The sequence below is a fragment of the Anomaloglossus baeobatrachus genome, unplaced genomic scaffold (genome assembly GCF_048569485.1).
Source record: "Anomaloglossus baeobatrachus isolate aAnoBae1 unplaced genomic scaffold, aAnoBae1.hap1 Scaffold_5478, whole genome shotgun sequence".
Classification (NCBI taxonomy): Eukaryota; Metazoa; Chordata; class Amphibia; order Anura; family Aromobatidae; genus Anomaloglossus; species Anomaloglossus baeobatrachus.
Window position 1 is genome coordinate 1 of NW_027444859.1, and position 13,927 is coordinate 13,927.

The window sequence follows — 13,927 nt, forward strand, 5'->3', positions numbered from 1 at the left end:
AACACATCTACAAACTTTTTCATCCTAAATTGAAGAACTTATTTCCAGACGCTGTGTTTTAGAAATTGGATTGATTGACATAAATCTAATGTGTGTAGACAGCTTAGATGTGACCACACTCTGCCATTGTCCTCTGGTTAAACATGTCGGGGTATGCTGGTTATGGGGCTCTACAGTTGACGGGATGCGTATGCAGTTGACGGGATGCGTATGCAGTTGACGGGATGCGTATGCAGTTGACGGGATGCGTATGCAGTTGACGGGATGCGTATGCAGTTGACGGGATGCGTATGCAGTTGACAGGATGATGCGTATGTAGTTGACGGGATGCGTGTGTAGTTGACGGGATGCGTGTGTAGTTGACGGGATGCGTGTGCAGTTGACGGGATGCGTGTGCAGTTGACGGGATGCGTGTGCAGTTGACGGGATGCGTGTGCAGTTGACGGGATGCGTGTGCAGTTGACGGGATGCGTGTGCAGTTGACGGGATGCGTGTGCAGTTCACGGGTTACGCATGCAGTTGACGGGATGCGTATGCATTTGACGGGATGCATATGCATTTGACGGGATGCGTATGCCGTTGACAGGATGCGTATGCCCTTGACGGGATGCGTATGCAGTTGAAGATAAGCATATGCAGTTGACGGGATGTGTATGCAGTTGACGGGATGCGTATGCAGTTGACGGGATGCGTATGCAGTTGACGGGGCGCGTATGCAGTTGACGGGGCGCGTATGCAGTTGACGGGGCGCGTATGCAGTTGGCGGGGCGCGTATGCAGTTGGCGGGGCACGTATGCAGTTGGCGGGGCACGTATGCAGTTGGCGGGGCACGTATGCAGTTGGCGGGGCACGTATGCAGTTGGCGGGGCACGTAAGCAGTTGGCGGGGCACGTATGCAGTTGACGGCATGCATATGCAGTTGACGGGATGCGTATGCAACTGACGGGATGCGTATGCCGTTGACGGGGCGCGTATGCAGTTGACGGGGCGCGTATGCAGTTGACGGGGCGCGTATGCAGTTGACGGGGCGCGTATGGAGTTGACGGGGCACGTATGGAGTTGACGGGGCACGTATGGAGTTGACGGGGCACGTATGGAGTTGACGGGGCACGTATGGAGTTGACGGGGCACGTATGGAGTTGACGGGGCACGTATGGAGTTGACGGGGCACGTATGGAGTTGACGGGGCACGTATGGAGTTGACGGGGCACGTATGCAGTTGACGGGGCACGTATGCAGTTGACGGGGCACGTATGCAGTTGACGGGGCACGTATGCAGTTGACGGGGCGCATATGGTGAAAATTTGAATGGCTTTGTCTACAGACAATGGGCTCACTTTGTTCCCTAATGGCTCACTTCTTTCCTTGTAGCAAACGCAGTTGAGGATGTTCTTTCTTTAAGACTAAAGAATTTACAGACCTTTCAGTAAGTATTTTTTCATGGGAGTAAACCCTGAATCCTTCCTGTATGACAAAATCATCGCTTTATATACTGATGGTGTGACCTGTATCAGTAAAAAAATCCCTGATGTCATTTCACGTAAACTCAGGATGTCATGGCAAAAACGATGGACGACACAAAACTGATGTTGACGAATGAAAATACCCTTTGTGTACAAGTGTCAGACCCACCCACCAGAAGAGAAGTCAAGTGGTTCCCCTGGATGTCCAAAGCGCTGACATTTGTACACCAGCACCTAGAAGGTCCAGCAGAAGAACTTAGGTGGAACCAACTTTGGTGCAAGAGGAGTCCAACATGGATCCGGTGAAACAGGAACATTCACCAGGAGTAAGAACAAAATCGCAACAAGCATTTCTTCCAATTGTGAATATTTTTGTTTTTGTAGATGGTACATGTTTATGTGTATGATCAGTGATTTCTACAGTGTGTTTCCCATAAGGGTATCCATTATATTCTCAACACAACGCAATAAAATGACTGTTGTAAAAGGTTGTCTCGCGTCCACGTTGGTAGGGTGGATGTAGGGTATGTACCAAGGGTTAACGCATGTTTTCGTTCGGGTACATTCGGCAAAACGAAGACCTTCAGACAGATCGTTAAGTGCAACGTCAATGAACCTACTACTATAAAGTCCTTCTGTTCGACAGACCTGTGGTCCACCATATTGGCACATGATAACAAAGCTCTACGAAGAAAGTGCAGACTGGTAAAATATTGTGACTTATCTTTGGCATCTATCATTGTTCTTCTCTGGGTCTTATACTGAAGACCCCCCTCCCACCTCATTTTTTTCTGTAATTCACATTTTTATGCTCTAAGGTGCTTCCGTTAATGTTTATCTTCCTTGAAGAAAGTGTCTCTGGAGCTTGCAGCAGGGGGTGCGTTAGACTCACCTGAGCATTACTAAAAGACGCGATTCTGCCACTCCCACCGATTTGTATGTTAACGGTGGTAGAATAACTTGCTTTGAAGGTGGATTTTTCTTTTGGGTCAGAAGAGTCCAACTTCTCTGTACTTTCATAAAGCGCCATGATTTCGCTAGGCTCTACCGTCGGGGAATGCGAAGCTGCGAAATTCAAAGCACTCGAATTGTTGAAGAATAGGTTTGGTCCTTCATCCAGAGACTTGCATTGCCTGAATGAAGATGAAGACTTCAGATCATACGTCTTCTCAAGATTTGACGATTTCTGCGTTTTGAAGGGCCCATACTTTGTGCGTAGTTCTCGGACATCGGGCCAGTGGATGCTAGTTAACTCGTGAGAACTGATTCCGGTGGTATGGGAATTCGAATCAGAAGCCAAACATGGAGGTGATCTGCTCGAACACCAAAATTTATTTTCTTCGTTCGAGGACCCGATTGGTGAATACAGTGCCCTTGGGCTGATAGGATTTTCTCCGGTGCTGCTACCACAGGATCTTCTGGAATGGGTAGGGAATCCAGGAGACCAGGGTCGAGGTGGAGGACTTGTGCACGTTGGAGTAGAGTTTGCAGATGATGAAGATGAACGCTCTAAATTACTAAAGGAGAGTGGAGTGAAGGAACATGATCTTGTCTTAGAGAAGGAAGGGGCTCGAGATTTAGGGCACACCGGGTTTTGACTTGGGGGAGGAGAAAACATTCTAGAGCGTAATGTCAGAGGGGACTGGACCCGTGAATTTGGTTCAGAAACTGTGGATGCTGGAGTTTGTCTAATGGGTGGAGGACAAGGAATTGCAATGAGGACTGGTGAACCTGGAGAAAGACAAACCGGTCTATCTGTATTACTTCCCTTTTTGTAGCCTGACAATAAAGGCTTGAGTGATCCTTCATTTGATAAAATACTTTGTGTTATTTTGGAATTTAATTGATTCGCCTCACCATCTTTTTGGTTCTCTGCCAAAACTGTATTCTTAAGAACTCTGGGTTTTGGATCACTAAGTAAAAGTCCAGAATAAAGAGAATTTCTGTATGGTGATGGGCCAGGAACAGAGGGTTGGGACTTTATGACCGGAGTATGTGTGTCGCTGTCGGAACTTCTAGACTTTGTCATGAGGGGTCTTCTTGGAAGGGCCTGCTGAGGCTCAGGGTTATTTTTGGACATTGCTACTGCTCTAGACAATTTTCTATGCAAAATGGAAGGAGATAAAAGGCCAGGGGTTGCTACAACTGCCTGCTGTTTCTTATTTTGAGACTTTGGCTTGGCTATGGCTTGAAATTCTTTGGCCGTCGATGTGTTTCCCTTAAAGGATGATGAACGAGTAGCCATATTTAGTTTCTTTGAGCTGTTTATGTTCTTGGGGGATGGAGTAGAAAGTGAGGAGTCGAGCTGCAGACGCTGCATCACGTCCATAACTGCTGAGGACACTCCTTTGGCTTTCTGGACTTTATGGGAGTCGGAGGTGTTACTTTCAGGTGTGTTGTATGACGCAACACTGTTACAGTCCGAGCTGAAATGGTTATTAGTCTCTGGGGTGTATATGGGAGCAGGGGAATTTGTTTCACATGAATTAGTAATTGGTAGATCTGTTTGTGGTTCATCACTTGTGGCTTTAGTTTTTTGCGGTATATCGTCATGGTTCCTCGTATTTATGATACCTATTGTCTGTGGGACATCATCAGAAGTTTCACTTATCTTAGTTGTAGGGTAAAGAGCATTGGATCCCTCAGAGGTCAATAATTCGATCTCCTTTTCTTCAGAGATTTTTGGAATGGTCGACGTTGGTTCAACATGAAGTGTACTTGGTGCCATTAAGAGGTTGACTTTCTCAGGCACCTTAATCTCTAAGACACAAGTTTCCCTTTCCTCACAATCTTCACAGATCACAGGAGTCTCCTTATCGTCTACAAAGTATGTTTTAGATGCACTGAAGTTGTCTGAAACGCTTTCTTCAGATGTTGATGTTGGGTGAGGAGCAGAGTCATAATTCACTGGGAGTTCTTCTCCCCGATTACCCTCAACAATCGAAAACTCCCAACATTCGTCTATTTCTGTAGGAGATATCTCCTGTGTTGGTAAAACGACTTCATCTATTTCAGGTGGTTTTAGTAATGGGGCTTGTTCCTTTTCAGGGTACGGAGTCATTAATGACTCTTTCTTGAGAAGATCCAAAGCACTCTCTCGAATTGCAGGATGGATAACACCATTTTCTTGGACACAATTAATATGAAGCAAAGTTTCATGAATCATCAGATGTCCATACATCTTGGGCTCTACATGAAGAAAAGAAAACATGCATGAAAACAAAATATATAGTTTAGCAAAAAGGTTTGGAGGACAAAACTTGGTAGTCTGTGGTTGCTGGATCGGAGCCTATGAACTTCCTCCGACTTGTTGGCATCCTTGGCGCTTCTTCGGTTTAGGGGGAATGTGATCATGCGTGCATTGATGACGTCCTATTAATCATGAGATGCCGGAGATGCCAGTAGGTAGAAGGAAGTTCAAATGGCTCTGCTCTATCGGTTATATTTGTTTTTGAGGAATTATAGTTTTAGTAAGAGACAACCTCAGGAAAAAACATCCAGTGGTGCCCCCTTTTTGGCTTCTCCATGGGAGAGACCAGTCAATCGTGATCATCCAGGCAAAGAGAAGTTAGTGGGGAGCCGCCTAGTGGACACTTGTCCCCGAGCCTAGCACTCGATAGTGTTAAAGGGTTGTTCTATACATAGAAACCCTGTCCACATGACCTATGAGGCACAAAGAAGAGGACAAGAAGAATTCCCAACTTCAATGTGCCACAATGGAAAGCTACAATGCATTACATAGATGACCATTTATCTGAATGACCAATATGTAATAATTAGTGGTGAGCGAGCCCTACCATGCTTGGGTGCTTAATTCTCGTAACGAGCAGTTGGATTCTCAGATGTGCGTGACTCGAGTAGCCAAGTATCATGGAAGTCAATGGGGAAGGCAAGCATATTTCCTGAAAAACTTTTGGAAAAATGCTCAAGGTTTCCATGGACTTCTATGGATATGATTGAGCCCTAGGGAAGATGAAAACCAGAAATCCACAAGTTCCAAAACTTGCTCCAGACCTGACCCTAATTTGTCCCTACCTGACAGTGGGGGTAGGCACCTTAAGGTGATATAATAGTGCCCCCACTGGTTGACGGCTGACCCCGAGTGTCCTTAGCTGCACCCTAACCTATTAACTAAGTTAACACAAAAATAACAATAAACATAAATTAAGTGCACACAAGCAGAGGATGAGACACAGGGCTGGTAACGTGCAAACCCAGTCATACAGGAATGATGGAATAAAGGAAACCAAAAACAATAACAGAATACGTGGAAACCCTCCCAATCCAAAGTGATACAAAATAGGAGATAACTGGGAAGGGAATCACACAAAAAAACTGCAGGGAATAGCAATGACTCAGTAAGGAAACCTTAACTGGGGAGCTGGGACTCCAGTCAATCATCCACACAGAAATATTATATGTGAATATATATATATATATATATATATATATATATATATATATATATGAGTAGTGAGTACAAATAGCCCCTCCCAAAATGTGATTGGGAAAACCAAATGAGAAAATGCCCACACCTGAATAGATGGGAAATAGGAAGACAGAGAATAAGAGAGAAAGGCAAGAGATCCTTCAGCAGGTCCAACCAAGAGGGAAACTGACCAATAACCAGAGATCACCGGCTCGGACCCCAGAGTGGAGCCATGACACTATTATACTCATGTAATCAAGTTGCACCCATCTGAGCAGCCAACTGCTTTTTACAAGTACCAAGCACCAGAGCATGGTAGTGCCCGCTCATCACTACGGTAGTTACGAGTACTGAGTGAGCACCTGAGCAAGGTAGTGCCCGCTCATCACTAGTTACGAGTACTGAACAGCTGAGCATGGTAGTGCCCACTCATCACTAGTTACGAGTACTGAGCACCCGAGCATGGTAGTGCTCGCTCATCACTAGTTACTAGTTCCGAGCACCCAAGCATAGTAGTGCCTGCTTATCACTAGTTACGAGTACCGAGCACCCGAGCATGGTAGTGCTCACTCATCACTAGTTACGAGTACTGAGCACCTGAGCATGGTAGTGCCCGCTCATCACTAGTTACGAGTACTGAGCACCTGAGCATGGTAGTGCCCGCTCATCACTAGTTACGAGTACTGAGCACCTAAGCATGGTAGTGCCCACTCATCACTAGTTACGAGTACTGAGCACCTGAGCATGGTAGTGCCCACTCATCACTAGTAATGATGCACTCTTCTTGGACAGTAAATGTGTAACTGAGCTTTTCAGGGGTCTGACCTCCCACTCAAATAGTCCCTTTAAAACTATTGTTACTTGAAAAAATGACATTCCCTGATGTAATTAGGGCGTCTGACACTACTTCATGCTGCCCGTGGATATTGTCCTTTTTGACATCCCTCTGTATATCACAACCCTCCTATTGTTCCTACCTGTCACTCTTCTTTCACCAGTATGTTCCTCCATGACCTGAGGTTGGGTCTTTACTGTCGCTTTTTTCTGTGTCTCCGGTGTCTTGGTGCCCCCGTTCTTCTTCTGAGTCTTCATCCTGCCGATCTTCTCGCTGTACATCTTGGCCAGCAGTTGCACTTTGTTAATAATTTTCTCTGAGTTTTCAATGAGGCATATATCATCCGCGTCATAGAGGCCAATACCGGAAGAACAGAAAGTTGCCTTATTGGTGTCCGCAGGCAAGTTGTCGCATCCGGTCTTTGCCTGAGAGTCAAGTTTGTTGATATTTTCTGCCAAGGTGACCTTCTGTGGTTCCTTCACCGATTCTCTCCTCGGAGGATTATCTCTTGGCGATTGGCCCCCAGTTTCTAAATCCGATTCTTCAACAATAACCAGCTCACCGCCGGGTTCTTCCGCATCTTTCCTCCTCAGTTTCCCTCTTTTCAGCACTCTTTCTATTTCCGCATTGGTCGGCTTCTCCTTTTCTTTCCAGGCCTTTCGTATTTCGGCACAGGATTTGTACTCTGATTCCTGCTCCGATCCTTCTTTGTTGGGTTCTGCTTTGATTCTGGACACTTCAGAAGCTTGGGATGGCGGTTTCCTTTGGCAGTTGGCTTGCTTTGACTCAGTGGCACACCCGTTTGTCTTGCATTTGCTCTTTTCACGGTCTTTCTTGACCTCTTGTTGTAGAATGTAGTTGAATCTCAGGATCGAGTCTTTAACCACACCGGTGGGAATGTAGGAAATGCTTTCCTCTTTACTCAGGTACGACGCTCCGGCATCTGCAGTCTCATAGTAGTTTTTGATCCTTTCAATCAATAGTCGATCATCCGGGGTCAGGGTGGAATCTCTTTTGACCTTCATGCTTTTTTCTTTCTTTTCCGGAACAATCTTCGCTTTATCTTGCAGTTCAGTAACTTCCTTTCCTTCGTCCTTCTCTTTAGTCTTGGACGATTCACCCTCATCTTCACCGGGCAACAACGAGAGCTGAACCTTCTCAAGTTTAGTGTCATCTGTTCTGCAGACGATGGTTTCACCACCTGCTTGCCTGGGCATTTCCAGTGGTTTATTCTCCTCCACAGGAGATTCTCCATTCTCTTTATTCTGCAAGTCTTTGTCTGAAGGAACCTTGGGGCCATCTTGACTTGGCTCCAAATATCTTGACTCATTCGCAGAATCCAAGGAAGCAAACGCCCCACTCGAGCATACTTCTGGTGTCTCACCAAGTGAGGCAGAACTGGCTTTCTCAGTCTCAGCTAGATCTTCTGTGGATCTGGATTGTCTCAGATCTCGGGTTTCAGATTCCTAGAAGAAGTAAGAATATATTATTTTTATTTATTTGAGAAACAAATGTTATTTAGACGGTTAGGTGACGTTTTTAACTGCTTGCGGCAGACATGTACAACAATTTCTGATGGTGAGGACCACAAATCGTACCATAGTCAAAGGCTGCAGTAAAAGGGGGATGTGTCATCAGAAAATCACCTATTATCTGAATCTAATTTTATGGTTTCTATATTTAATTTTTTTACAATAGTTTTTTTTTCAGTTTTCAAAAGGTTTTAACTAAAAAATACCAGAAATCTTGCAAGTTATTTATTGGCCATGAGCCCTTAGACAAGAGTCATACTTCCTGTTCTGTACAGAAGACTTTTGAGCACTCTTATTATCAGACAATTAGAATGATTAATGATTAGAAATTAGTGCCCACCATACAGTACCCTCACACCAGTGCCCACCATACAGTACCCTCACACCAGTGCCCACCATACAGTACCCTCACACCAGTGCCCACCACACTGTGCCCTCACACCAGTGCCCACCATACAGTGCCCTCACACCAGTGCCCACCATACAGTACCCTCACACCAGTGCCCACCATACAGTACTCTCACACCAGTGCCCACCACACTGTGCCCTCACACCACTGCACACCACACTGTGCCCACACACCAGTGCCCCTGATAACAGTGCCTACCACATTGTGTCCTCACACCACTGCACACCACACTGTGCCCTCACACCAGTGCCCACTACACTGTGCCCTCAGACCACTGGACACCACACTGTGCCCACACACCAGTGCCCCTGATAACAGTGCCTACCACACTGTGCTCTCACACCACTACACATCACACTGTGCCCTCACACTAGTGCCCACTACACTGTGCCCTCACACCACTGCACACCACACTGTACCCTCACACCAGTGCCCCTGATAACAGTGCCTACCACACAGTGCCCTCATAGCAGTGTCCACCACACTAGTGCTCCTGATAACAGTGCCAACTGCACTGTGCCCTCACACTAGTGCCTGCCACACTGTGCTCTCACATATTGCCCTCACACCAGTGCCCATCACACTGTGCCCTCACTCCAGTGCCAACCCCACTGTGCTCTCACATATTGCCCTCACACCAGTGCCCACCACACTGCCCTCACACCAGTGCCCACCACCCTGTGCTTTCACATATTTCCCTCACACTAGTGCCCACCACACTGTGCTACTCACACCAGTGCCCACCACACTGTGCTCTCACACCAGTGCCCACCACACTGTGCTCTCACACCAGTGCCCACCACACTGTGCTCTCACACCAGTGCCCACCACACTGTGCTCTCACACCAGTGCCCACCACACTGTGTCGTCACACCAGTGCCAACCACACTGTGGCCTCACACCAGTGCCCACCAAACTGTGCCCTCACACCAGTGCCCACCACAGTGTCGTCACACCAGTGCACACCACACTGTGCCCTCACACCAGTGCCCACCACACTGCCCTCACACCAGTGCCCACCACACTGTGTCGTCACACCAGTGCACACCACACTGTGCTCTCACACCAGTGCCCACCACACTGTGTCGTCACACCAGTGCACACCACACTGTGCTCTCACACCAGTGCCCACCACACTGTGCCCTCACACCAGTGCCCACCACACTGTGCTTTCACACCAGTGCCAACTACACTGTGCCCTCACACCAGTGCCCACCACACTGTGCCCTCACACCAGTGCCCACCACCCTGTGCTTTCACACCAGTGCCAACTACACTGTGGCCTCACACCAGTGCCCACCACACTGTGCCCTCACACCAGTGCCCACCACACTGCCCTCACACCAGTGCCCACCACCCAGTGCTTTCACATATTTCCCTCACACTAGTGCCCACCACACTGTGCTACTCACACCAGTGCCCACCACACTGTGCTCTCACACCAGTGCCCACCACACTGTGCTCTCACACCAGTGCCCACCACACTGTGCTCTCACACCAGTGCCCACCACACTGTGCTCTCACACCAGTGCCCACCACACTGTGTCGTCACACCAGTGCCAACCACACTGTGGCCTCACACCAGTGCCCACCAAACTGTGCCCTCACACCAGTGCCCACCACACTGTGTCGTCACACCAGTGCACACCACACTGTGCCCTCACACCAGTGCCCACCACACTGCCCTCACACCAGTGCCCACCACACTGTGTCGTCACACCAGTGCACACCACACTGTGCTCTCACACCAGTGCCCACCACACTGTGTTGTCACACCAGTGCACACCACACTGTGCCCTCACACCAGTGCACACCACACTGTGCTCTCACACCAGTGCCCACCACACTGTGCTTTCACACCAGTGCCAACTACACTGTGGCCTCACACCAGTGCCCACCACACTGTGCCCTCACACCAGTGCCCACCACACTGTGCCCTCACACCAGTGCCCACCACACTGTGCCCTCACACCAGTGCCCACCACACTGTGCCCTCACACCAGTGCCCACCACACTGTGCCCTCACACCAGTGCCCACCACACTGTGCCCTCACACCAGTGCCTACACACCAGTGCCCACCACACTGTGCCCTCACATATTTCCCTCACACCAGTGCCCACCTCACTGTGCTCTTACACCAGTACCCACTACATTGTGTCCTTATACCAGTGCCAACCACGCAGTGCACTGTTAACTTTTATCTGTCCATGTTCATGACAGCATCCTCCACTAGAGGGCGCTCACATAAATCTTTCCTGGCACAGATATTTATAATAGAAAAGGTCTGCCATCTTGTGGGGGCGCTCTGTTCTCCGTATCAGATGCTTCTGTTACCTGACAGCCGAGTCTTTTTGATTTTTTGCAACATAGACAAATGTGTCTGGGTCCTGACTGTTGGGGCCACAGAATGGCAGGTTGAGCGCCCCCTGCTGTGCTCTTAATGATCTGATCCCTTTTACTTTTTACTTACAACCACTGAATATGGCTACTTATTGCACAGCGATAGCAGGAGGCTCAGGCCCGGAGACATACCTGCTGCTGATCCTCAGCCTTTGCCCCTTCCGTCTCTGCAGCCTTGGTTTCTCCATTGATCGGCTCGGAGCGGAGACCTCTCTGACTCAGCAGCTCCATGATTTCATCCGTGATGGATAGACTACCAGAGAGAGCGTCTTCTGGTAAACAGAAGGCCGAGTCCTCGGGATCGTCCTCGCAGCCGTCACCTTCCCCGGTGGCCTCCAGGATACAGGACTCCAGAGTGCAAATGCTGTCCGAAGACTGCAGAGAAGTCGTGGATGGGAAGAGCTCCCCCTCGCTGCCGGCATGCTGGAGGTTTAAAGGATACAAACACTGGATCACTCATCATTTTAACTAGTAGACCTTTAAATAGACCATTCAACTTTTTAAAGGGATTGTCCAGGACTTTCATATTGATGGTGTTTGCTTATGATCAGCTATTTGCTGTGAACACTCGAGCTCTACAGCGCCGTACACTGGGTAGTGGCCGTTCAGCGGTACTACAGCTCAGATCCTGTTCAATTCAAAGGGAACTGAGCTGCAGTACCTGAAAACGGCCACAACACAGTGTACGGCGCTGTGCTAACCCAGCCATCACTGGACACAATAACAGCTGATTGGACGGGGGTGCCCGGTGTCAGCCCCCCACAATCTGATACTGAGGACCAGAGATGAGCAAATTGACTTGTATGAGACTTTGCTGATCCAATTGAATTTTGAACAGTATGCAATTCACTTGAATCGGCTAAATAAGGGGGCTGCCATTTTGCCAGAGAAGGCTCACATGACCTTAGAAGGATTTTCCCATAATGCTTTGCAGCAATCGTATCGCATGGTATAGTGTAACCATTCAGGAAAGACTATCTTAGCCTGTATAAAAGCCGAGGCAGGGAATGCAGCGGCCATTTGTGTGGAATCCTGGATAGTGAGAAGACGTCACAGCTTAGCCACAGAGAGAGGATGAGGAAGCACAATGGTGAGGAAGACTAGTGTGTGAGGAAAGGAGAGTGGAGATACACAAGTCTTTTTAGAGTAACTGGAGGCTTTGGAGTATATTTCGGTTGACACAAATTGGGGAAATAATGCAATTCAGGCAAGGGTGAAGTTTTTTTAAAAATTGCTCTATCCTAAGTATAGGCCATCAAAGATTAAAAAACGTTATTTTTCCCTTTTGAGGAAATGTTATCCATTTCATGCTCGGTATCCCTTAAGGTGGCTTTACACACTGCAACATCTCAAACGACATCGCTGTAACGTCACCGGTTTTGTGACGTAATAGCGACCTCCCCAGTGACATTGCAGTGTGTGAAACACATCAGCGACCTGGCCCCTGCTGTGAAGTTGTGATCGCTACAAATCGTTCAGGACCATTCTTTGGTCCTTTGTTTCCCGCTGTGCAGCAAAGTCTCAGTGTGTAAAGGGGACTTAAAACACTGGAAACGAGTGATGTGTCACAATATCTGTCAATCACTATTCTCTGTCAGTCGGTCTCTCCCTCTCGGTCTCTATTCTCTCTCTGTCGGTCCGTCACTATCTCTGTCCCTCTCTCACAGTCTGTCGGTCATTTCCCCCTCCTCTCTCATACTCACCGATCCCCGGCGCGGCGCTGCACGGCATTCACACTGCTCCGGCGGCTTTTACTATTTTGAAAAAGCCGGCCGCTCATTAAACAATCTCATATTCCCTGCTTTCCCCGCCCACCGGCGCCTATGATTGGTTACAGTGAGACACGCCCCCACGCTGAGTGACAGGTGTCTCACTGCACCCAATCACAGCAGCCGGTGGGCGTGTCACTATGGAGTATAGAAATAAATAAATAATTAAAAAAAACGGCGTGCGGTTCCCCCCAAATTCAATACCAGCCAGATAAAGCCATACGGCTGAAGGCTGGTATTCTCAGGATGGGGAGCTCCACGTTATGGGGAGCCCCCCATCCTAACAATATCAGTCAGCAGCCGCCCAGAATTGCCGCATACATTAGATGCGACAGATCTGGGACTGTACCCGGCTCTTCCCGATTTGCCCTGGTGCGTTGGCAAATCGGGGTAATAAGGAGTTATTGGCAGCCCATAACTGCCACTAAATCCTAGATTAAACATGTCAGGCGTCTCCCCGAGATTCCTTCCATGATTAATCTGTAAATTACAGTAAATAAACACACACACCTGAAAAAATCCTTTATTAGAAATAAAAAACACAAACAAATTCCCTCATCACCAATTTAATCAGCCCCAAAAAGCCCTCCATGTCAGGCGCAATCCACGGACCTCCAGCGTCGCTTCCAGCTCTGCTGCATGCAGGTGACAGGAGCTGCAGAAGACACCGCCGCTCCTGTCAGCTCCACACAGCAATTGAAGACAGCCGCGCGATCAGCTGAGCTGTCACTGAGGTTACCCGCTGTCACTGGATCCAGCGGTGGATGCAGCGGTGGCCGCGGGTAACCTCAGTGACAGCTCAGCTGATCGCGCGGCTGTCTTCATTAGTTGCGTGGAGCTGACAGGAGTGGCGGTGTCTTCTGCTGCTCCTGTCACCTGCATGCAGCTGAGCTGGAAGCGACGCTGGAGGTCCGTGGATTACGCCGGACATGGAGGGCTTTTTGGGGCTGATTAAATTGGTGATGAGGGACTTTGTTAGTGTTTTTTATTTCTAATAAAGGATTTTTCGGGTGTGTGTGTTTTTTAAATGTCACTTACAGATTAATCATGGAAGGTATCTCGTGGAGACGCCTGACATGATTAATCTAG

General features: G+C 48.3%; 1 protein-coding gene across 1 annotated transcript; it reads right to left on the minus strand.

Annotated features, from left to right (window-relative positions):
- Positions 1–56: 56 nt before the first annotated feature.
- Positions 57–11,492, minus strand: LOC142283792 (uncharacterized; the record flags this gene model as incomplete). The annotated part of the gene is made up of 3 exons (XM_075333151.1): positions 57–4,652; positions 6,870–8,193; positions 11,202–11,492. Coding segments are annotated over 3 exons (4,023 nt in total), but the record flags the coding sequence as incomplete, so codon positions are not given.
- Between the last annotated feature and the right edge of the window lie 2,435 nt (positions 11,493–13,927).